Source organism: Bos javanicus, chromosome 5 (assembly GCF_032452875.1).
Source record: "Bos javanicus breed banteng chromosome 5, ARS-OSU_banteng_1.0, whole genome shotgun sequence".
Lineage (NCBI taxonomy): Eukaryota > Metazoa > Chordata > Mammalia > Artiodactyla > Bovidae > Bos > Bos javanicus.
This window is the reverse complement of record NC_083872.1, coordinates 104,442,952-104,468,236: the sequence shown is the minus strand read 5'-3', so window position 1 is coordinate 104,468,236 and position 25,285 is coordinate 104,442,952. Positions and strand designations below refer to the sequence as shown.

General features: G+C 51.8%; 1 protein-coding gene across 1 annotated transcript; it reads right to left on the bottom strand.

Moving 5' to 3' along the window:
• Positions 1–614: 614 nt before the first annotated feature.
• Positions 615–25,285, bottom strand: SCNN1A (sodium channel epithelial 1 subunit alpha). The gene is made up of 12 exons (XM_061418162.1): positions 24,180–25,285; positions 15,866–16,133; positions 14,129–14,322; positions 8,900–9,003; positions 8,124–8,287; positions 7,607–7,705; positions 7,290–7,407; positions 3,251–3,329; positions 3,069–3,126; positions 2,885–2,940; positions 2,439–2,514; positions 615–2,026 (listed from the first exon to the last, which is right to left on the bottom strand). Exons 1-12 carry the CDS (start codon positions 24,629–24,631, stop codon positions 1,646–1,648), a joined length of 2,049 nt encoding a protein of 682 aa, XP_061274146.1. The 5' UTR covers positions 24,632–25,285; the 3' UTR covers positions 615–1,645.

The following is a 25,285-nucleotide window of genomic DNA, read 5'->3' as shown; positions in this document are numbered from 1 at the left end:
GACATCTCTCAGCGTCTCCTTTAAAAGCTGGGAAGATGCCCGCTGCTGCTCTGTCTGTGATGATGTGAGAATGAGAATACACAGGCTTCGAGGCTCCTCAGGAAGCTGGGCTGAGTCTCATCCTCTTCCACCGGCACTGGGCAGCTGATGGAGAGGCAGGCGGGTGAGGGTGGTGCAGCTGGGTGGTGAGTGGTACTCAGCAGGAGAGGATTACAGATGGTGGTGACCCAAGTCGGGAAGGAAAGGGGTCTAGGCTGTGGACAGGGACACTTACCCCAAGCATTGCACAGCAGGACTCCTGATGGAGGGCACCTGTCTTCACCTCCCACCTGAACATGGTGATGGGCACAGAGCAGATGCTCAGCAATGCCCGTGGAAGAACTAGCAAGACGGTTTGTCTCTCCCAAGGCCCCTGAAGGATGGTTATTCCCATCGTGCAGCCAGAGGAATGGGAGACTGTCCTGTGCCCCACTCCCCAACCCAGAACTGTGGGACTTGCGCGCATTCCCTGGCCCCCTCATGGTGCCATCCAGCTCTCCAGACATTTTCTTTTAGGCCACACCCTATGGCATGGGGGATCTTAGTTCCCTGACCCACGGAAGTCCCTCCAGACATTCTTTATGCAACAACATTTATTAAGTACCTGCCTACTTGCTCCAAGCGGGACACTGGGCTAGACAGTGAGGATACATGAATGAATAAGACTCAATCCCTAACCACAGTGAGCTCGGTCATGCTGGGAACACAGACACAAATGAACAGAAAATTAAATGCAGCGTCAGCACTCCCATGGATGTGATGGTGTGTGATGGGAGTCCACGGGAGAGGGAAGTGGTAAGATCTGGGGAAGACAGGGTGGGGAAGAAGCCTTCACAGAAGTAATGGTATCCGAGCAGGGTTCTCAGGGATGCATAGGAGTTCTCCAGCAGATGGGGGCGGGGGAGGCGTCCAGGCTAAGGAAATAGCTTGAGCAAATACGCAGAGTTACAAAGGACAAGGACACAGGGCAGAGGCGCCGGGCGAGGCTCCGTCAGGGGGATGGGGTAGTGAGGCTGACTGGGAACCCAGGTCTTTAATACATCGGGCTGCCCCAGTTCCTGCCCTGGGAGTCAGGCAAACAGAGTCGCCTAGCAACTAACCGAGGGGGCTTTTGGGGTGGGGTTCCCCACCCCAGTTCAAGAAGAGGCGCAAACGCCTGTGTCACTGGAAGGCAGTGTGGAGGGCCATTCTGGGGCCGAATCCAGCCATCTTTAGGAAGGAAACCACACACGCCTTTGTGTGCCCTTGTCTGTGTTTTGTTCTGGTCGTCAGTTGTTTCCTAGGAAAGTTGTTTGTCAGAGATCCAAGTTTGGCTCAGCCGATTCAAGGAAAAAGAGGACTTGGCTGCACTGGGGTGGGGGAGAGCAAAGTGTTCTCGAGGCAAGACCAGCGGGTACGGGGAGGAACTGGGGTGATGCTGGTCGGGGGTGTCCAGGCAATTTCCACAGCCCCCATGCTGCTTCATCTCCCCGCCACCCACGCACACACCAGGGGCAGCTGGGCAGCTCTGACAGGAAGCCGCCAAACATTCTTGAATCCTGCCAAGGCTGCGTCCCTCCCACCAAGGGAAGTGCCTGCCTTGGGGAGGGGATACCGTCCTTCCCTCTCAGGGCTCCCCCGGAGCGTGGGCAGAGGTGCTGGCCTCTGCCAAGCCTGATGGAGCTGGGTGGGGACCCAGGGTGGCATAGGCAGGTGGAGGGGCTGACAAGGCCAGGGAGATGGCAGGGTCTGGCGGGGATGAGGAGGAGAAAGCTGGGTGGGGGCAGAAACTGGAGGGGAGGGAGGTGGCTGGAGTGGAGGCCACCTCCTGGGTGCCCTTGCCCCCTCGGCCTGGGGACCAGTATCGGCTTCGGAACCTCCGGAGCAGCATGAGGAAGGTGATAACCAGGAGGTCAATGATGAGCTCAGCCATCTCCACCACGGACAGCACGGAGGAGCCGAACCACAGGCTCCACTGGCTGCCCAGGTTGGACAGGAGCGTGACCATCTGTGAGGGAGAGAGGCACGCTGAGCACTTGGCAGGGAGCCCATCTCCACTCCCCTTGGCCTCTCCTGACCCCAGGGCCCCTGGCCTCTGCTCCCCTCCTCTGGAAGCACAGGACTGCTGGCTGGTTTCTTCCAGGGAAAACCAAGAATGAGGCCACTGTGGGGATGGCTAACACCCAGGCTTGTCTCGAGAGGTTTCTCCCCATCATCCAGCACTCCCCCTACCCCAGACTTCACCCCAACAGGCATCCTTCCACCCTTCTAATGCTCACCCTCTCCCCTTCCCTTGGTCCCCCACCTTCGAGGCCCAAACCCTCAGGCCCCACAGAGGTAATCCCCTGTGTTTACGGACAGCCCCCTGACTAAGACCCCCCGCCCCCAGAGAATCCCAGGCTCAGTGGGGCAGGACGCACCGTGACTGAGGGAGACTCAGAATTAGATTTGTAGTTCAGCTCCTTGAAGAAGATGTTGAGTTTGGCAACTCCATCCCTTTGGAGTAGGGGAGAGGGTGGGAAGAGACGGCCCAGGGTTAATTTCTCTGCTGCTCAAAAACACTCTCCTCCAATCAGCTGTACCCATCCCTCTTCCTCGGTCTGCTTTCCCTCCCACAGATTCCTTTCCCAGGGCTGGGACCCAGGGAAAGGAATTATTATTACTGTTTAGTCACTCAGCCGTGTCCGACTCTTTTGGGACCCCATGGACTGGAGCCCGCTGGGCTCCTCTTTCCATGGAATTCTCCAGGCAAGAATATTGGAGGGGGTTGCCATTTCCTTCTCCAGGGGATCTTCCCATCCCAGGGATCAAACCCGAGACTCCTGCATTAGTGGGCAGGGAAGCCCAGGATCAGGGTAGGACTGACCTTTTGTTCTTGATGGTGTAGTTGTTCTGTCGGGACAGCATCTGGAAGACCCAGTCCTGGGAGGGGATGAGGTGTCAGTGGGGTCACCCCGTACTCTTCAGGCTTACAGAGCTGGGGGTGGGGTCAAACACACTCATACACATATGCCCAGAGACGACCGCAGTGCTATACACACATACTCTACCTGGGATGTCGCGGACGGCCATTGTGAGTAACTGGCAGAGAGCTTGTAGATGGTCACACTACAAGGGGATGGAGAAGGTGCTCAGTGAGGGGGGAGGGGTGGGGCTCTCCCATTCAAAGTTGGACCAAGGATCCTCTGTGGTACCCAGACGACCAACCTGGGCTCCAGGAGGGGATGCTCACCTGCATGGCTTCCGGCACTTGGTGAAACAGCCCAGGCGGTCTGAGGAGAAGGCATCCTGGAGCTTATAGTAGCAGTAGCCTGAGGGTGCAGAGAGGTGCTCATTTTCCTAGGCCCCCTCCACCTGCTCCACCCACACCCTCCAGGTCTCCCAAGACCCCTGGCACCCACTGCAGAAGAGTATTATGGAGCAAAACAGGAAGGGCTCCTGAGTGACAGCACCAGAACATGTTTAAGAAATAAAGCCACGTCCAGCAAAAAATAAAAACAACAGGTTACACCTTTGTTAAAGTGAAAGTGTTAGTCGCTCAGTCATGGGTCCAGCTCTTTGCCACCTCCATGCACTATAGCCACCCAGGGTTCCCTGTCCATGGGATTCTCCAGGCAAGAATACTGGAATAGGTTACCATTCCTTCTCCAGGGGATCTTCCCAACCCAGGGATTGAACATGGGTCTCCCACACTGCAGGCAAATTCTGGATACAGACAAATGTTGAAAAGTGAAAAAGAAAAGTGGGAACAATTTTTGTATAAGAATAATGAAATTAAACCACAATGAGATACCACTTCACACCCACTAAGATGGCTATTGGAGATGAAATGGCAACCCACTGCAGCGTTCTTGCCTGGGAAATCCCATGGACAGAGGGGCCTGGTGGGCTATAGTCCATGGGATCGCGAAAAGTTGGACACGACTTAGTGACTAAACTACCACCACCAAGATGTCTACAGTGAAAAAGGACAATGACAAGTGTCGATGAGGACATGAAGAAATTGGAACTCATCGCTGCTGGGAATATAAATTGGTGCCACTGTTGTGGAAAACAGTCTGGCAGTTCCTCAAAAGGTTAAACATAAAATACTCTACTGCATGCACGTGTGCCCAGTTGCTCAGTCGGGTCTGACTCTAGCCTACCAGGCTCCTCTGTCCATTGGATTTCCCAGGCAAGAATACTGGAGGGGGTTGTCATGCCCTTCTCCAGGAGATCTCCCCAAGCCGGGGATCAAACCCGTGTCCCCTTCGTCTCCTGCACTGCCCACAGATTCTTTATGCACTGACCCATTGGGGAAACTCTAAATCTACTAAATGACCCAGCAATTCCACACCCCAGAGAACTGAAAATTGACCACACAAAAACTTGTACACAAATGTTCATAGCAGCATTGTTCCCAACAGCTAAAAAGGGGAAACAACCCAAACGTCCATTTATTGATAAATGGATAAACAAGATACAGTCTATCCATATAATGAATATTATTCAGCCATAAAAAGGAATGAAGGACTGATATATGCTACCAGGTGGAAAGTGAAAGTGAAAGTCACTCAGTCAACTCTTTGCAACCCCATGGACTACAGTCCATGGAATTCCCCAGGCCAGAATACTGCAGTGGGTAGCCTTTCCCTTCTCCAGGGCATCTTCCCAACCCAGGTCTCCCACATTGCAGGTGGCTTCTTTACCAGCTGAGCCACCAGGGAAGCCCTGATACCAGGTGGATGAACACCTGATACCAGGTGGATGAACCTTGAAAATATTAAGGGTAAGTACAAGAAGCCAATCACAAAGGATCATATATTGTGATCTATGAAATGTCCAGGAGAGGCAAATCTATAGTAGATAGAAAGTAATTGAGTGTTTCTGAGGGGCCGGGGCAGGGGGGTAGGGGGAGGCCCTGTGGATACAGGGAATGGCAAGCTTGGAGACCACTACGGGTACAAATTTTTTTTTTTTTTGGAGCGGTGAGAAGGCTGTAAACTGATTACAACAATTGTCACACAGTTCCACGACTGTGCAAAAAAACTAAAACTGTATTGCCTGGAGAATCTCCACGGACAGAGGAACTGAAGGGCTACAGGTCATGGGATCACAGAGATCGGACACAACTGAGTGACTAGGCACACATAATACTAAAATTGCACTGTAAACTGTCAGTGAGTGAGTTATCCAGGAAATGAATTATCTCAATACACCTGTTACCAAAAAAAGAATAAAGGGACCATGGGCTTCCCTTGTTGCACAGCTGGTAAAGAATCCACCTGCAATGCGGGAGACCTGGGTTTGATCCCTGGGTTGGAAAGATGCCCTGGAGTGGGAAAAAGCTACCCACTCCAGTATTCTGGCCTGGAGAATTCCATAGACTGTATAGTCCATGGGGTCACAAAGAGTCAGACATGACTGGGAGGCTTTCACTTTTAAGGGCTTTCCTGATAGCTCAGTTGGTAAAGAATCCACCTGCAATGCAGGAGACCTGGGTTCGATCCGTGGGTTGGGAAGATCCCCTGGAGAAGGGAACAGCTAGGCTACCCACTCCAGTATTCTGGCCTGGAGAATTCCACAGACTATACAGTCCATGGAGTCACAGAGAGTAGGACGTGAATGAGCGAGTTTCACTTTCACTTTCAATGGGACCATAGCTTCCCCCTTCACCCCTGTTTCCCAGGTTCTAAGTAAGGTTTTTTTGTTATTCTTGATACTTTCAGTCACCCAGGTCCTTCTTCATTTCTGACCCAAATCCCTCTGAATACCAGGGTATATAATTAATCACAGAATTAATCTTTAATTAGAAAGACTGGGAAGCAATTAGGCTGGGGAGCAAGCAGTCCTCAGGAAACTCAGCAGACTGTATCTTCAGCCAAGTTTCTCTCCTTTATCCTCAGAGCTTCTAGCAAATAGCAAGGTCATTTTTCTCTCAAGGATCTTTTTCAAACTCACAACCACTTAGCAATCAGCGTTTGGGGGCCCGGGGAACAGTGGGCAGAGTGCCCGCTCTGCATGTCCTGGGACATCCCGTCCTCCCTCTGGGCCTCAGCTTGCTCATCTGAGAAAGGGGCCCAACAGGCAAGACGGCCTCTGAACTTCCCTCCAGTTCAGATGCGCTGTGATTCTCCAAAGCCAGAAAGCCAGAAGTCAGAGGCTGAGACTGCAGGGCACGGGTCGGGGAAGGACTGAGAGAGCAGCACCAGGAAAGAAAGCAGGCAGAGATGCACAGACAGAGGCTGCTCTCCACCCTGGGGTCCATCGTGTCCCTGCCCTGTGCCCTCGGAGGGGTCGGCTAGGCCAGATAAGGGGGTGTGGACCAAGGACGCCCACCCTCTATGTTCTATGTCTGCCCTCTATGTTCTGTGTTCTCTTGCTGGGGACTTTCTTTCTCTCTCAGCTTCCCTGCTGAATAACTCAGCTGTAAAGAAAAGGAAAAGAGATTGATCTGCTCCTAGACCAGGGCCAGGAGGAGAGTCTAGTGTCTTCCAGATTCTTTTGACTGCGCTCTCCTCTAGTTGTAATGTTTTAATTCTTCCACAAGTCATTTCTAAATGATACACCTGCTCCTACTGAACTGATATATTATGTGCATGATGAAACATACATAAACTGGAAGGTGTTAGGCAAAGAGGCAGATTCACACAATTTCTAGTCTTTTCTTCCTGAACCCAGCACTGTCTCACTAGCACCCAGCAACAGCCCTGCTGGTACCCTAGGGAGTGAGCAGGATGCTACCTGCAGAGCAAGGAACCCAGGGAGATCTTCCTCACATGCTCTTCTTTCCTTTTGCTGCAAGTTATTTTTATTTAAAAAAAAATATTTGCTTATTTATTTATTTGGCTGGGTCAGGTCTTAATTGTGTCATGAGGATCTTTCCTTTTGGCACAGATTCTCTATTTACGGTTCATGGGCGCAGTAGCTTTGCAGCATGTGGGATCTTAGTTCCCCGACCAGGGATCAAACCTGCGTCCCCTTCTTTGCAAGGTGAATTCTTAACCACTGGACCACCAGGGAAGTCCCATAAGTTATTTTTAAATGGGGACATCCAATTATAAACACACAGAAGTCAAAAGAGAGAGAAAAACGGTGAGGGAGGGACAGAAAGGAGAGAGTGAGAGGAAAATGGACAGGGTGGCATCTAAGAACCGGGAAACAGGAGTCGGTGGGAGAACCGGCTGGAGAACGTGGGAGCCGGAAGCCACAGAGGGGGCACTGAGAGTGCAGGGCTCCTGGGATAGTCCTGGGCTCAGGTGGGAATGGGGGCCGGCCTCCCGCAGTCTCACCCCAGGAATTATGCTTCCTGTAGTCACAGAACTCTACGCCGTCGGGCCGCGGGTAGAAGATGTAGGCACAGCCACACTCCTTGATCATGCTCTCCTGGAAGCACGAATGGATGCACACCTGGGGGAGGGAAGCGCGAAGGGGGACGGGGTCAGGCCTGCCCACCCCCACACAGCCCCAGATGGCAGGGGAGGGGAGGACAAACCAGCCCCACCAGTGCGCCTCCACCCCGCTCTCCACAGTCCCCATCGCCCATCACACACTCCTGGTGGCTACGGCTGACCTACACTGGTTGCCATGGAAACAGGCTGGGCCTCACCTGCTGCGTGTACTTGGTATTGTAAAGGTTCTCCACTGGGACCTCGCTGCCATTCTTGGTGCAGTCGCCATAGTCACCCCCAAGTCTATCCACAGCTTCCTAAGAACCCAGAGACACCAAGCGGTCAGAGCAAGTGGTCCAGGCCTCTTCTTGACCTCAGTCTTCCCTCAGTCCCTGGCTGTATGTCCTTCCCGCCATCTTTCCTACCTGCCTGGTCAGTTAACAACATGCCCCCACAGCTACCAAGGACACTGGGCCTGGAGCATCCCCTGGAACCCTCAGCATGTTCTGAACCCCTTCCCGGTGTTCTCATCCCACGTGTAGTCCTCAGAAACCTACTTCCTAATGCACACTCGGCCTGGCCGACCCCTCGCCCCAGATTTCTGCTCCTGAAGACGGCTACATGCTCGAAGCTCACCCATCACAACTTCTTCTGGCCCTCTAGCTGTCACCCTCTAAGCCCTCTCTCTGCCCCTCATCTGGGGTCCTCCCCAGGTCTCCCGGTCAGCATCCTTGCCTTACTCATGCTGATGGAGGTCTCCACGCCAGGCCGCAGATTAAAGCCAGCATCATCCATAAAGGCAGGCTCATCCCGTTCATGCACCATCACCCGGGCCCCGGTCACTGTGGACAGCAGTGGGATGAAGTCATTTTGCTCTGTGCGCAGTGTCAGGGACAGACCTGGGGAGAACGGGGGGAACAGAGCCAAGGGGCAGGGCACATTGGTTGAGAGAAGCATCAGGGTGTGGAAACCCATCCTCCCACCCTGCCTAGTCTCTAAGCCTCCCAGGGCAGCAAGTTAAGGAAGACCTGCAAATGGATTTGGCAACCCCTGAGCTGAATTCGGGGGCTTTCTCTGGTGGTTCAGTGGTAAAGAAGCCACCTGACAATGCAGGAGACATGCGTTCGATCCCTGGGTCAGGAAGATCCCCTGGAGAAGGAAATGGCAACCCAATCCAGCATTCTGGCCTAGGAATTCCATGGACAGAGGAGCCTGACGGGCTACAGCCCATGATGTCGCAAAGAGTCAGACACGACTTAGTGACCAAGCATGTACACGCACGAACTGGATTTGGGGTGCAGGGCCAGCCAGAGCCAGGACAGGATTCCTGTCACACCTGGGATGGAATACGTGATACCCACAGGGGAGAAAAAGCAAAGAGGATTTTCCAGGATACAGAAGGGCTGTAGTGAGGCCTGGAGCATTTCTAGGACAGGAGCTCAAGGCAGGTAGATGTGGGCACACAGGGCAGCGGAGGGGATGGGGCTGGGGCTGGGGTCGGGACAGCGCACCGTTGTTGACCCCGGGCATGGAGGACATCCAGAGGTTGGAGCTGTTCTTGTCGTTGAAAGTGTAGCAGTTTCCATACATCGGGTGGTGGAAATGAGAGTAATTCCTATTCAGGAGAGAGAAAGAGGGGTCAGAGGGGAAGGTGCAGGGGTCAGGGAGAGCACTTTCAGAGCCCTTTGTTTCCTGATCACCTACTATGTGTGGACGAGGTGCTGAAGCCTCACCCAGGCCCTCTCACTAGGCATCATCCCCACTTCACAAGAGAGGAGGCACGGCCTCGGAGAGGTCAAGTAGCTGCCCAAGGTGACACAAGCAGCAAGCATGAGACAGGACTCAAACCCGGGTCAGCTACCTTCTCGCCCAGGCTTGCCCCCCAGGCCACCCCACCTCATTGGCCTTGTGGCCTCTCCCATCTTGGTGCTACACTACATTATGAATTCTTGCAGCATCCCTGGCTTCTCACACGTCTATATCTTACTTCCCCACTCGGATTATAATTTCCTTGAAAACAGGAAACACATCACCTTCATGGCTGAATCATCTCTGGGTTAATGGCATGGTTCTTGGCATGTAGGAGACGCAGGAGATCGGGAACAAATAGTTGATGAATGAACAAAAGAGAAAGGAAGTGGTGGGGGAGTGGGGTGGGGCAAGACAGTGAGACCAGGAAGGTCAGATCCAAGGGCAGGAACAGGTCTTGCAATGGCATGCCTCCCACTGGGAGGTACAAAGCAGGGCTGGGACAGGCTTGGGAACAGAGAGAAAGGAGTCCCAGATTTGTGTTGCTACAATAGGAACATGATTCGACAGCAAATCACACGTCCCCCAACGGGGAGGCTGTGCAGACGCAGCCAGAGCCCACAAGGGAACAGGGGGTATCTAACTCAAAGCTATGGTTTTTCCAGTAGTCATGTATGGATGTGAGAGTTGGACTATAAAAAATGCTGAGCACCGAAGAATTTATGTTTTTGAACTGTGGTGCTGGAGAAGACTCTTCAGAGTCCCTTGGTCTTCAAGGAGATCCAAGCAGTCCATCCTAAAGGAAATCAGTCTTGAATATTCATTGGAAGGACTGATGCTGAAGCTGAAACTCCAATACTTTGGCCACCTGATTCGAAGAACTGACTCATTAGAAAAGACCCTGAAGCTGGGAAAGATTGAAGGCAGGAGGAGAAGGGGACGACAGAGGATAAGATGGTTGGATGGCATCACCAACTCAATGGACATGAGTTTGAGCAAGCTCCGGGAGTTGGTGATGGAGAGGGAAGCCTGGCGTGCTGCAGTCCATGGGGTCGCAAAGAGTCAGACACGACTAAGCAACTGAACTGAACTCCTCAGCCAACAGGGGTTATCTGTTCTAACTCCCCAGCCATGGGGGCGGGAGGGAGAAGAGGGGAACAGGTCTTTGGGCTGGGGGTGGTAGAGGAGGAAGGAAGAGAAGTAGGGGAGGGAAGCAGGCTGGACGGAGATGGGAGCGGGAGCGATGCCTATACAGCCTTAAGCAAACCATTTTCCTTAAGCTCACTGTCCTCATCTATAAAATGAGGAGATGGAGCTCAACGATCTGGAATAGTTCATTGCCCTCAAAAAGCAGGCTCAAATGTGAAATACTAGCGCACATTCTGGGAAGAGCTAGGATGGCAGCGTTTCCAGAACACAGGCTGTGCTCAAGGAGGGACGAAAGAGGAAGAGGCCAGTCCTACAAGGCCTGGGAGCCCTGCTCAGAGGGGAAGGGACAGGGACACCACAGGCTGTCCGCAGCAGGTGGAATCCATAGAGCAGACCACAGACTGAATCTTAAACTCACAGAGCTTAGTTTAAAAAGTGAAGGGCAACATGATGTACATAATACAACACCATTTATGTCCACATTACACACACACTTGGTAAAAACACATGTAAACGGAAACACATCAAGTGCATTACGAGAGTGTATGAGAAGCAGTGTGACATGATGGTGAAGAGTACGGACTCCAGGGCAAAGCTACTTGGACTTGAACCCCAGCTCTAACGACTGTCAGCTAGGGGACCAGCCCAAGCACTTGATCTCTTTGTGTCGCAGCTTCCTCACCTGTAAAATGGGGATGATACTAGTACTGACTTCATAGGGATTCTGGGAGGATTAAATGAAACCTAGAACAGTGTTTCGGAAAAGCCAATGGCACCCCACTCCAGTACTCCTGCCTGGAAAATCCCATGGACAGAGGAGCCTGGTAGGCTGCAGTCCATGGGGTTGCTAAGAGTCAGACATCACTGAGCAACTTCATTTTCACTTCTCACTTTCATGCACTGGAGAAGGAAATGGCAACCCACTCCAGTGTTCTTGCCTGGAGAATCCCAGGGACGGGGGAGCCTGGTGGGCCTCTGTTTCTGGGGTTGCACAGAGTCAGACACAACTGAAGCGACTTAGCAGCAGTAGCAGCAGAACAGTGCTTAGCACTGGGTAAGGGCTATATAAATTTTCTATTAAGAGTATAGGAAATCAGGGATTTCCCTGGTGGTCCAGTGGCCCTCAGCACTTACACGGCTATAGGCCCATGTTCAATCCCTAGTCGGGGCTAGATACTACAAGCCTCATGGTGCAGCCAAAAAAAAAAAAAAAGGGGGTATAGGGAATCATTAAGACAGCTAAAGCCAAAATGACAGATATAACAAGGCAAGGATGTTGAGAATTTGCAACCCTCACACACTGCTGGTAGGAATGTAAAATGGCCCAGATACCTGGAAAACAGTCTAACATTCCTCTAAATATTAAATATAGAATTACTATGTGACCCAGCAGCCCCACTCCTAGGTATCTACCTGAGAGAAATGAAAACATACATCCATATACACACGTGTACAGGAATGCTCATAGCAGCATCCAGCATTATTCGTAAGAGCCAGAAAGTGAAAGACACCCAAACGTTCATCCACCAAAGCATAGATAAACTAAATGCGGCATAAGCATACAATTGAAGACTATTTAGTGAAAAAGAGAGGTGAACTGGGGGACTTCCCTGGCAGTCCAGTGGTTAGGGCTACACACTTCCACTGCAGGGGGAACCAGGGTTGGATCCTTGGTCAGAGAACTAGGATTTGCCTTGTGACGAAGTCAAAAAAAAAGAAAAGCAGGAATTACTGATACATGCTGCAACATGGATAAACCTTACTAAGTGAAAGAAGCCAGTCACAAAAGACCCCATATTATGTGATTCCATTTATATGAAATGTCCCCAGTAGGCAATCCATAGAGACAGTGGTTAGTAGATTAGTGGTTCCCAAGGCTTGGAGGAGGAGACAACATAGGGAGACAGGAAAACATTCTAAAATTAGACAGTGTTAATAGTTGCACAATTCTGTAAATACAGTAAAAACTACTGAATTATATCCATTCAAAGGATGAATTTTGTGGTATGCAATGTACAACTCAATAAAGCTGTTATTAAAGAAAAGATCATAGAGAGAGAGGCAAGAGAATTGAACACAGAGTAGGAGAGGGCTGAGAAAGCCATGATAAAGAACTTCAACTCGATCCTGAAGGCCAGAGAGACACTGACAGATTTCACACAGGACTGTCTGGAACAGTTAAGTGCAGTGAAGTGCAGGCAGAACGCTGAAGAGTAAAGCTTCCTGCAGTCGCAGAATAAATAAAACAGATTTGGGGGTTATGATAACCCTGGTGAGAATCGATGAGGCTCTGCAGTGAGGAAGTGACCTAAGTGTCAAGACTGAGATGAACTATGGACTTTCCATTGATGAGAAGGCGGGCGCCTGGGGCGGGCAAAGCGAGAGGGTGACAGAGCCACTCGGTGGCAGCTGTGGGCTGCCACAGGCTCAGGTGCTGCTACTGTCTTACTTGTCCTCAAACAAACACACAAACCGGAGACAGGAACAAAGGTGTGTGTGGGCAGAGTGTGTGCTCCAGGTGAGGGGAGGGGGCGGGCAGAAGCAGGTGACACCTGGCCCTGCCAACAGTCTTCAGTGACAAGGAAGGGACAGGGTCCCTGTGGGGTGGAGATGCTGCCTCGGGCCCTTCCTCAGCTGGGTAGAGGCAGGGACACAGTGCCTGAACTTCGAGGAATACGGAAGGCAGGGTGGGGGCAGGCAGCGGCTACAGAAGGGGACCTCCCTTACTCTTAGCCTCCCCCCCAGCCCTCAGAGAGCTGGCTGCAACCATGACCTCTTTGCAAAGACATCATGGAAGGAGATGTGACTGAAAGAATGCCAGGCGGGCAGTGCAGTAGTGTGAGGGGGGCCCTAGGCTCTGGCTGTCCTAGGGCAAGCCTAGGACAAGGACAAGCCTAGGACAGGACAAGCCTGTCCTAGGGCAAGTCACTTCACCTGCATGACTGTGACTTCCCACTAACAACGAGACCCACGACTCACTGCAGTGTATAAAGTGCCCTCAAACTCCTTATCTCATGTACTCAAAGACAGATGTTATCAACTTCATCGCTTAAGAAAAAGTGTCAAGGGAATTCCCTGGTGGTCCAGTGGTTAAGACTCTGAGATGCCAGTGCAGGGAGCACGGCTCAGGGAACTAAGATCCTCCTGCATGCCACCAAGTGTGGTCAAAGAAAGAAAAAGTGTCCGAAGGGCAAGGATATTTTTCTTCTTCTTTGATGTATCCCAAATGCCCAAAACAGTGACTGGCACATAGTCCAGAAAGTCAAAAATATTGGTTCAATGAACACTGAAAGAATCTCCTTTCCCTCCATTTCACAAACAAAGAAATAGGCTCTGAAGACTGGAGTGAATGCCCAGACTCACCTGGTCCAGAACAAACAGAGCCAGAGCAGGAACTCAGGGTTAGTCCCTGATTCAGTCCATGCTGTGTCCGCCACCCACTGCTGCCTGCATTATCTGAGGCAGCAGAGCAGGGGCCCACACGACCTTTCAGGCATTCTCGAGTTTGATGCCAGTGAGAAAGAGGCCTCAGAAAAACAGGGAGCCATGCTTCAGTCCTTGGTTTCTCAAAGTCAGACTTCCAGCCCAGCCTTCCCAAGGCTCCCATCTGACACTGCCGCAGACCCAGGGAGCCACACGTGTCCTGCAAGGCCATTCCCCAGGCACAGGTTTGGACCTGAGGTCAATACTTTCCCTTCCTCCCCACCTGCAGGCATTCAGTTATTCAACCAGCACTCCAGGGTGCCTTCCACGCTGGGTCTCAGGATGGTCCAGCCAAGGAGACCAGGGGGGAGGTGGGAGGAGGGGCAGAGCAGGAAGCCTGGCAGCGGGGAAAGACTCACGCCTCATTGCAGGAGTCCTGGTTGAAGCGGCAGGTGAAGATGAATTTGCCCAGCACGTCCTCCTCCAGCGAGGGAGAGGTGTCCTGTCTCCGTCTGGACAGAATATTGATGTAGTGGAAGCGGTACCACTCTCTCACAGCATCCACCCCTGACGAGTACGTCTGGTAGAAGCAGTCCGATTTGTTCTGGTTGCACTGGACACAGAGACCAGAGCATCAGAGAACCAGCAGCAAGGGTAAGCAGGGCGGGGCAAGGTTAAGCAATGAATGGTCTGGGGTCCTAAAGACTGATAGATAGGGGCGGGGAGCCAGGCTGGGAGAAGCCGAAGCCTGGAAGACAGCAGACCTAGAGAGCATGGGATTGATGGAGGAGACTGGAAGCTGCACACACGTTGGGGTCATTTATGCAGCCTCTGAGGGGGGTGAAGCAAGGATTCTTCGCCCCATTTCACAGATGGGAATACTGAGGGATCAAGCAGTTTGTCCCAGTATCAAAGAGGGGACTGGAACCCTGGTCACTGGGTACCATCTCTCTGCTTCGCTCCCTTTTTAAAAAATCTTTATTATTTTTTTTATTTTAAATGGAGGATAGTTTCTTTACAATATTATGTTGGTTTCTGCCATACAACATGAATCAGCCATAAATATATATATGCGTGTATATGTATATATGTGTGTGTGTGCACTTAGTCACTCAGTCGTGTAAGACTCTTTGCGACCCCGTGGACTGTAGCTTGCTATGCTCCTCTGTCCATGGGGATTCTCCAGGCTAGAATACTAGAGTGGGTTGCCATGCCCTCCTCCAGGGGATCTTCCTGACCCAGGGATCGAACCTAGGTCTCCCGCATTGCAGACAGATTCTTTATTGTCTGAGCCACCAGGGAGCCACCGGGGAAGCCCAAGACAGAGAATAAGGAGAGGATAGCAAGAAAACTAAAAAAATAAATGGAGATGGGAGGGAGGCTTAAGAGAGAGGATATATATATGACTCGATGGACGTGAGTCTCAGTGAACTCTGGGAGTTGGTGACGGACAGGGAGGCCTGGCGTGCTGCGATTCATGGGGTCGCAAGGAATCGGACACGACTGAGCGACTGATCTGATCTGATAGATATATGGGCTTCCCCGGGGGCTCAGTGGTAAAAAATCTGCCTGTCAATGTAGGAGACCTGGATTTGATCCCTGGTTCGGGAAGATCCCCTGGAGAAGGAAATGGCAACCCACTCCAATCTTCTTGCCTGGGAAATCCCATAGACAGAGGAGCCTGGTGAACTACAGTCTAAGAGGTCGCCAAGAGTCAGATACAACTGAGCGACTAAACAGCAACAACAATCCTGTCTTGGGCCTGCAGGAACCCCAATGCCCCATCACCCTGGAAGGTCCCAAGTGAGTCCCACACTGGGGATCAGTATTCAGAAACAGCATTTCCACAGTAGATCTGGCTTCCCATCCCCATAAACGCTCCCACAGAGGCCCCCAGCGAGGAGTCTCCAGAAGCTGGCGCCCAGAGAGACGTTATTTAATTTTAATTTTCAAATTTATTCGTGTATGTAACCTATTTATCTTGCCAGTGCGCGGACTGCCGCCTCGTATCATTGGCAGCGAAGGCGTGTCGTGGAGGGCCGGGAGCTAAGCTGACTCGGGCGCGCAGGCGGAACCAGCGGGTTGGGGCGGGGAGGGGGCGGGGCCTCCGGACGGTGGCGGGGCGGGGCGGTAGCGGAGGGGTGGCGGGGCCTTACCAGCTGGAAGCCGATCTTCCAGTCCTTCCTGTTCACCTGGGGGTTGTTGTCCCGCATGCTGGAGCCGGCGCGGCGGACTCCGCGGGCCGCGTGGGGCGGAGCCGGGACGGGCAGGCGCTGAAGGGGGTGCGGCAGCGGCTCCCGCAGGTCGCGGCGGGAGCGGGCGTGGGCCACGAGGGTCTTGGAGGAGTTGTACTTGTACAGGTCGAAAAGAGTCTGCTCCGTGATGCGGTCCAGCTCCTCCAGCTCCTCTTGAATTTCCTTGTACCTGGAAGGGGCGATGGCGAAAGGTCGGACTAGGAGGTGGCGGCCTGGTAACAATCCTCGCCCCCCCGCCTCCCACGCCACCATCTCCCGTGCCTCAGTTTCCCCGTCTGTAACGGGTGAGATCAGTTCAGCCCAGAGAAGTCTGCGAGGAATAGCTCTGGGGTCTGCAGGGCTATCTCGGGGGCGAGGGGAGGCGCAGACAGGTGTGTCCGCCTGGTGATTGGAGGCGACAGTGAGCCCCGGCGGGGACGGCATTTATTGCCGCATGTTTCTCGTAAGGGAGAGACGGGAGGTGCTCTCTTCCCACTCGCCCTGGCCTGGAAGGGAACCCGGAACTTGTCTGCCATTTCCCAAAGCAGGAGAGGGGGTGGGCCGGCAAGGCCCAGACACTCCCAAGGACCCGAGGTGCATGGGCCATCCGCCCCGATCTCGGCGAGGGTGGCCTTTGACCGTCTGCCACATGACAGTTTCTAAATCAGGGGGTCTCAACTGCACTTCTAGAACCTCCGAGGAACTTTAAAAATACCGGTACGACACAGTCTCCTTTCCCCGCCCTCCTACCAAAGACTCAGTTTTAAGGAGTTTCAGGTGGGGCTCACAAACCGTGAGTTAAACACTGTCCAGTGTAAATCCTCACATTCCTTCTCAATACAGGGCCCATGCCATCTCCATCATGAAAGTCCAGGCAAAGTAGCAGGGCCTTAGGGATAGAATCTACCAAAACAAAACAGACACCTAGGACCGATAAATAAACAGGGTTGCGGGATACAAAAAAAAATATGCAAAAAATGTTTCTGCATGCTAGCGATCAAAAAAATGGAAAATGAAATCAGAGCACCATATTAAATAGCATAAACAACATCAAATACTGGGAGTAAATCTGATGAAAGGTGTACAAGACCTGTACACTGAAAATCCTGCTGAAATAAAGACCAAAATAAAAGGAGGTGCAGACACAAGTAGATCAGGAACTCCTATGCCACCTTCCAGATTGCTCTCTGATTCAAGCTGTGCATGCGTGCTCAGTGGAGAAGTTGTGTGGGACTCTTTGACCCCAGGAATATAGCCCACCAGACTCCTCTGTCATGGAATTTTCCCGGCAAGAATACTGGAGTGGGTTGCCATCTTCTTCTCCAGGAGATCTTCGGACTCAGGGATTGAACCTACATCTCCTGCATTGCATGCAGGTTCATTACCACTGAACCACCCGGAAAGCCCAGATTCAAGCCAAGCCCTATCAAAATTCCAGCAGACATTTTTGAAGAAATTGACGGGTCAATTCTAAGATTGCTTTGGAAATGCAAAAATCTAGAATGGCCAAAACAAGTTTGGAAAAGAACAGCGAGCGACGTTGGAGTGCTTACTCTACCTAACTTTAAGACTGTAAAGCCATGGTAATCAAAACAGTGTAGTGAAGGAAATGGCAACCCACTCCAGTGTTCTTGCCTGGAGAATCCCAGGGACGGGGGAGCCTGGTGGGCTGACGTCTATGGAGTTGCAAAGAGTCGGACACGACTGAAGCGACTTAGCAGCAGCAGCAGCAGTGCTTATGTAAGGATAAACAGATCAATAGGACAGAATAGAATCCAGAAATAAACTCAAATATATATATGGTCAACCTGATTTTTGACCAAAGCACCTGTTCAGCTCAATGAGGAAAATAATTTTTTTTAAAAAGATGATGTTGGATATTGTATGAAAAACGGGGGGAAAGAAAGAACCTCAACCTCTACCTTAGTCTGTATACAAAAATTAAGTCAAGCAACCCAAACAAAAAATTCAGAACCATAAAGATTAGAGAAGGAAACATCAAAGATACCTTCACGACCTAGGGGTAGGCAAAATTTACTAGAATAAAAAATAGAAGAAATGCTGAAATATAAAAACTTCTTACAAATTAAAAAGAAAATGACATAGTTTTAAAAAGGAACCCCCCAAATATTCAAATGGTCACTAAACACATGAAAAGGCACTCAGCATCATTAGTACTTAAATGTAAATTAAAACCATAATGAGGTACCATTTAACATCCATTAGGCTCAAACCACGGAGAAGGAAATGGCACCCCACTCCAGTACTCTTGCCTGGAAAATCCCATAGACGGAGGATCCTGGTAGGCTGCAGTCCAGGGGGTCGCTAAGAGTCGGACATGACTGAGCGACTTCACTTTCACTTTTCACTTTCATGCATTGGAGAAGGAAATGGCAACCCACTCCAGTGTTCTTGCCTGGAGAATCCCAGGGACGGGGGAGCCTGGTGGGCTGCCGTCTATGGGGTCGCACAGAGTCGGACACAACTGAAGCGACTTAGCAGCAGCAGCAGCAGCAGGCTCAAACAAAGAGACTGATGACATCAAGTATTGGTGAGAATGTGGAGCATCTGAAATTGCTGCTGGTGGGAGTCTAAAATGGTACCACCAATATGGAGGACAATCCCTGGTGGCTCAAATGGTAAAGAATCTGCCTGTAATGCAGGAGACCTGGGTTCGATCCTTGGGTTGGGAAGATCCCCTGGAGAAGGGAATGGCTACCCAGTCAAGTATTCTCGCCTGGAGAATTTCATGGACAGAGGAGCCTTTGAGTCCATGGGGTCACAAAGAGTCAGACAAAACTGAGCAACTAACACACACACAGGGCGGTCCTCATGTGCCTAGTCCAAACCTCACAGTCCTCAGCCACCATCTCCCTCATAAAAGTCTAGCAGGCTGCCCCTCATCCTCTCATAGGAGAAAAATGTAGCTCAGGTTGAAGGTGTGTGTTTGACATTCTGAGATTTGTTTGTTATTGGTCATTATAAGAACAGCTGCTGCTGCTGCTGCTGCTAAGTCTCTTCAGTCGTGTCCGACTCTGTGCGACCCCAGAGACGGCAGCGCCCAGCAGGCTCCCGAGAGCAGCAGTTATATTTAAATGGATAACCAACGAGAACCTACTTTATAACACAGGGAACTCTGCCCAGTGTTATGGGGCAGACTGGATTGGAGAGGAGTTTGGGGGAGAATGGATACATGTGTATGTATGGCTGAGTTGCTCTGCTGTGCAACTGAAACTATCACAACATTGTTAATCAGCTATACTCCAATATCAGAGAAGGCAATGGCACCCCACTCCAGTACTCTTGCCTGGAAAATCCCATGGATGGATGGTGGAGCCTGGTAGGCTGCAGTCCATGGGGTCGCTGAAAGTTGGACACGACTGAGTGACTTCACTTTCACTTTTCCCTTTCACGAATTGGAGAAGGAAATGGTGGCCCACTCCAGTGTTCTTGCCTGGAGAATCCCAGGGACGGGGGAGCCTGGTGAGCTTCCGTCTATGGTGTCGCACAGAGTCGGACACGACTGAAGCGACTTAGCAGCAGCATACTCCAATATAACATTAAAAGTTTAAAAAAAAAAAAAAAAACAGTAAAAGTTACAGGAACTGAGTTCTAATCAGCTTCCCAGGTTCATTTCCTAGCCTCACCACTTACCTTCAAGGTGATAAGGATTAAGTGAATTAACATATGAGAAACATAGTGATAAAAAGAGCTGGCAGAGTGAGTACTGTCTAACTGCAGCTACTGTTTTTATGGTCACAACTGTTCTTTAATAAGAAAGAACAGTTTAATAATAGTAATAATGATAGTAAAATAATAGTAACCTATTGTTGGAGAAGAGAAGGCTGAGGAGACAGGAGAGCACTGCCTGCCACTCAACTGCCCTGTGACTTTGTGATCTTAACAGAAGTACAGGGACTTCCCTGATGGTCCAGCGGTTGAGAATCCACCTGCCAATGCAGGGGATACGGGCTGGATCTCTGGTAGGGGAAAATCCCACATGGGGCTGAGCAACTTAGCCTGTGCGCCACAACTACTGAAGCTCACTCGCCTAGAGCTGGCGCTGCACAAGAGAAGCCACGGCGATGCGAAGCCTGCGCCCCTATTCGCCACAACTAGGAAAGCCCGCACATGGCAGCGATGACCAAGCATAGCCAAAGATAAATAATTCTTTAAAAAATAAAAGTGGAGCCGAAGACCAGACTCCAATTCTGATTCGTCCACCTAAATAGTTGGGTGACCTTTGCAAAATCTGTACGTTTCTCAGAGCCTCCAACTCTGGGCTGGTAGTTTTCTCCTTATCCAGTAAGCCTGTGACGAAGATCAGATCATGATAATGGATGCTGAAAAGACAGCCTGGTGACTGCTGTCCTTGGAGTCCCTGAACAGATGACCACTGGGTAAAGAAGGAGGAGATGTCTTTAGAGCTGCTTCAAAGACAGAACCAGGGCCGGAAGGCAGAAGTTACAGTGAGGTAAGCTGCAGCTTTACCTAAGGAAGAACTTTCCATCAGCAGTTGCTGCAGAGATAAGTGACATTCCTGACACGAAGGAGTCCATCACTTCGGGGGGGCGGGGGGTGGGGACAGTGGCTTTTTGTCCCTGCCAGGCCTGCCAATGCAGAGCCTGCTTTCCAGATCCTGTGGGGGGAGTGGGGGGCAGTGCAGGGTCCCCCGCAGGGTCAAGGTTGGATGGCCTGGCTCAGAGCCTTCCCCTCCCTCAGTGCAGCTCTCTAAGGGGAAGGAAGATTCCATGACCTTCTTTGCTGTCCAAGAATGCCACACTCTTCCTTAAAACCAGCCTCAGTCCCTCCAAGGATTGAAAGAAAAAAATATGCTCTTGGGCTCTGTTTGCCATGGATGTGGCTTTGTCTGGCCCCCTCTCTTGGGTGAAAAAAAGACCTTTGTTAACCAGAAAGTGGATGGGGATTGCTGTGGCTGACCTTTCACATTGGACTCTCAACACCTCCTTGCTTAATATGAAGGTCTTCAGCCTTATCCCCTTTCCTGGAAGTTACAGAACAGCCCAGAATACCCCTCCCCCTCTGCTGGCCACACTCCTGCCACCTGCAGTTGGGCACCTGGGCTGACTTTGCCTCCAGTTATCTCACAAGCTCCTCTATCTCTTCCAAGACTTCCACCCCTTCCCTGCTCCCCAGTCCGAGTCACCTATCTTGCCTCTGCCAGCACCCACACCAGCTAGCAGCATGAGTCACATGCAGGTCCCCACCCACCAGGCTGCATCAACCTGTCCACCCACCCCTGCCTCTCTCCTGGAACAGGAACCAATAACCCGGATGCTTCCCTTCTCCCCCTCCCTCCCTCTGGACTCCTGCTGCTCCCCACAGGCTCCCACCAGCCCCCATCCCTGGATGGCTTTGCCTGGCCCCTCCTTAAACTGCAGTGGGAGAAAGAACTTTGAAAGCAAACATACTTGGTCTTGACTCAGCTACTGACCCTAGATTCACTGGCTTCTATGTGATGGGGAGGCGACGGATTTTTGAATCTGTTTCACCACCAGTTCCCTGTGTGAACTTAGGCAATTACTTAACTTCTCTGGGCCTCAGTTTCGTCATCTATAAAATGGGAGCAATACTGGTATCTACATAAGAGATCTGTTGTGAAAATTAAATAATTTGATTAATATAAATTTTTGTTTGGCACATATTAAGTACTATATGTGTTAGCCATTATCATTGGTGTTTTTTCTTTCTTTTTTTTTCTTTTGGCCACACTCTATGGCATGTGAGGTCCTAGTTCCCTGACCAGGAATTGAACTGGCATCCTCTGCATTGGAAGTGCGGAGTCTTAACCATTGCACCACCAGAGAAGTTCTCGTTGTTATTTTTTATTATTACTTGCAGTTTGACCCTGCTCAGTTACTTCACCTCCACTTCCTCATCTGCAAAATAGAAATAATAATGCCCGTCTCCATGGACCAGTCAAGATTAAATGAGGTAGTGCTTAGAGAACTCCCAGTGCAGGATCGAACACACAGTAGGGGCTCCATATCCTGCCCCGGCTTTGAGGCGCCTTCTCTGACTCCCCTCCTATCCAGGGTGCTGGGTGTCTCCCCACTAACTCCTGCAGGAGGGACTGTTTTATTCGATGAGAATACCTGCCTCCCAGCCTGCAAGCCCCAGAGGCCAGGGCCCAGGTTTTCATTCCCTGGGGCGTTTTCCTCTACCGCCCACAGCCTTGCACCCTGCGGAACCTTGGAAAATATGCAGGCCTCAACAGATTAACCTTACACTGTCCGTCTCTCACCCGCATCTTTCAACCACAGTCTTTATTGAGAGCCTACTATTGGCTAGTTCCTCCTGCTTGCCTGCCCTCCCCTCCCCACTGCCCCAGGGGATGAGGGTGGGGGAAGTAGGGGAAGGAAGAGGGCTGGGAGCACTGAGGTTGGGAAGAAGAGAAGCAAAGCCGCAGGCACCAGGGGAAGAGAAAGAAGGCTGAGAGAGGGAATAAGACCAGCTCAGAAATGAGACGTAGGGACTTCCCTGGTGGTCCAGTGGTTAAGACTCTGTGCTTCCAATGCAGGGGGTGCAGGTTTGATCTCTGATCAGGGAACTAAGATCCTACATGCTGCACAAAACAAACAAAAAAACCCCCAAACAAACGAAAAAGAAATGAGATGTAGCATCTGAGCAGAAACTCCATTATTCCACATTCACATTTTGGGTATTAAGAAGAGACAGGGGTTTGCAATCAGGCAAACAGGGTGGAAAAGACTCTGATACTGGGAAAGGTTGAAGGCAGGAGAAGTGGGCAACAGAGGATGAGATGGTTGGATGACATCACTGACTCAACAGACATGAGTTTGAGCAAACTCAGGGAGATAGTGAAGGACAGGCAAGCCTGGGGTGCTGCAGTTCGTGGGGTTGCAAAAGAGTCAGACATGACTTGGTGGCTGAACAACAACCACCACAAACAGGGAAAGTCACAGTGGAGTCTGTGACCGTGTGCCTTAGCGCTCTCTGCCTCAGTTTCCTCAAGCGTAACCCAGGAATAATAACAGTATCTGCCTCGGAGGATTGTTGGAAGAATTAAAGGAGCTGCCCGAGGAGTTCCTAACTGCATCCGGTGGTCTGGTGCATGAAGCAGCTTCTCAGTAACTGGCCTCTTAACCTGGGCCTCATACAGGAGTTTATCAGTGAAGTGGAAGAGCAGTGTTTTCTCTGTAGGACAGGATGTCCCAACCCTGATCAGCTCATGACACTACACCACCCCTGATATGTGACCAATCCCAGTCACTCGCAATTGCACGCACACCTCATTTGTTTCCACACACACATCCATGCGTTCACATACACTCTCACTCATAAACCTTACACTTTGACTCTAGCTCACAATTTTTATGGTACCTGTCCCAGTGCGCTGAGGTTATTTGTTTATATGCCTATCTCTTCCATCTTATCTTTCAATACGTAGCAGAGTACTTGGCCTTCAGCAACGATTGTTGTAGGAATTATTGATGAACCCATTCGCTGGGTGCCTAGAGCCATATCTGGCCTGCCGGAGGTGTCCCAAGGTGTGAGGTGTGGCAGGACCGAGTGAACACACAGGTGTGTGTAAACACCCAACTCTGCCCTCCTGTCTTCTCCATGGTTACCACCATCCCCTCTGGCTTCCAAACCGAAAATTGGCAAAGAACGCTGGGTGAAACCCAAAACTTTAGGACACACCCAAACACCACACCTGGACAGGTGGACTGCACAGCGCAACAGGGCCACCTGGGCCTCTGGAGGAACAGCCTGGCCAGGGCAGCTTCCATCCTGTCCTGCTGTTCTGGCTCTGGGACTACACCCCCACTCACCTCCCAACCCCGCCTCGAGGCTCATGGAAGGCTCCATCACCACCGCTCCCCCACTTTGCTCTCTCCAACACAAACTGCCCTTCTCAAACCAGACCACCCTGCCAGGGCCCAATACCAGCCAGCTCCCACCACCACCACCACCACCGCCCCCCCTCCCCACCTGCAGTCATCTCCTTGCAGGATCTTCATCAGATTTATCTCCTGATAAGGAGGGGCTGATTCCCACCTTGCCCTTCTGAACTCATCGGCGATCCCTCCCACTTTCAGGAGGATGAAGGGGTGGAGGAGGAGACTGTAGGTACAACATGCCCACTCTGGAGAAGGCCCAGGCACTAGGAAGTCTTCCCTGGGCAGAGCGGCTGGCCCATCACGTCGAGGGCTCCCCTCTCCTGCCCAGAGGGACGTCTGACTCAGGTTACCTGTAGGGGTTTAGGGTGCAGATGGAGACCGCAGGGAAGACGAGCTTGTCTGAGTTGAGGTTGATGTTGAGGCTGACGGGGTAGCTGAAGTACTCTCCGAAGAGCTGGCCGAACTGCCAGTACATCATGCCGAAGGTGCAGAGCCAGAGCACGGCCCAGAAGACTGTCTTCATGCGATTGTGCTGCGAGCACACCAGGCGGATGGCGCCATGGATGGTGGTGTTATTGCAGAAGAACTCGAAGAGCTCCCGGTAGGAGCGGTGGAACTCGAGCAGAGCCTCCTCCTCCTCCGTGGGCGGCGGGGGGCCCGAAGGCTCGGGACCCGGCCCCGGCTCCTCAGGCTTGTCTCCCTTCATGAGCCCTTTGGGGGGTCGGGGAGGGCGAGGGGCCGGGCTGAGTTCTGGGCTCTGGGTGCCTCCTTCATCCTCATCACCTGGGGCCCGTGCCCTCATCCCACTCTCCTCCCACCTCTTGCCCACTTTCTCCCCTTCCTCCTCGAGCCCGTCCCCGGGAGCCTGCTGACCTGCCAGTGTCTGGGCAGAAAAGCTGGAGCCAAGCCTCCCCTGAGTGGCCTCTCTGCCTCCCTGATAAAACTCCCTTTGATTTCTGTCCTAGACTCTCCTTTTCTGTCTCCTCTGTCTCCTCTGTTCAGTCAATCTCTGTCTTTGGTCTTCTTCCTCCAATATCTGTGTCTTAGCTTCTCTCTGTCTCCGTCTCTCTCTCTCTCTCTCTCTCTCTGTCCCTCTCTCTGCCTTTCGCTTCTCTTTGGGTCTCTCGGCTCTCTTCCTTGCCTGTTTCCTCTCCAGGTGTCAGGCTCTGTGATCTTGCCCTCTTCCTCTCCCTCCCCGCCCGGCCCACTCTTCCCTGCAGTCTGGACTCTCCCCTCTGGTCCCCGGGCCTGACCTCGGGCTGTGACCTGACTCCCTCTCGGCCCCAGGGACAGCTGGGCTCCAAGAGGTCTGGGCTGCCTCCTGCTTCCCACTCCCAGGTTGTGGCTGGACTGGGACTGGTTCCTTTCCAGTTGAATCTGGCAGCCCGGCCTCTCCTCCCCCTCACCTGACAGGTGCAGCAGCCAGACCCGGGAGCCAGCCCGCCGGCCCAGGAGG

Excerpts from the sequence above, each read along its gene's own strand:
- SCNN1A (XM_061418162.1), bottom strand. The coding sequence starts at position 24,631 with ATGAGGGCACGGGCCCCAGGTGATGAGGATGAAGGAGGCACCCAGAGC. Across the intron at positions 3,330-7,289 it reads CAGGAAGCATAATTCCTGGG|GCTACTGCTACTATAAGCTC; the intron begins GTGAGACTGCGG and ends CTGCACCCTCAG. Across the intron at positions 2,941-3,068 it reads GGCCGTCCGCGACATCCCAG|GACTGGGTCTTCCAGATGCT; the intron begins GTAGAGTATGTG and ends ATCCCCTCCCAG.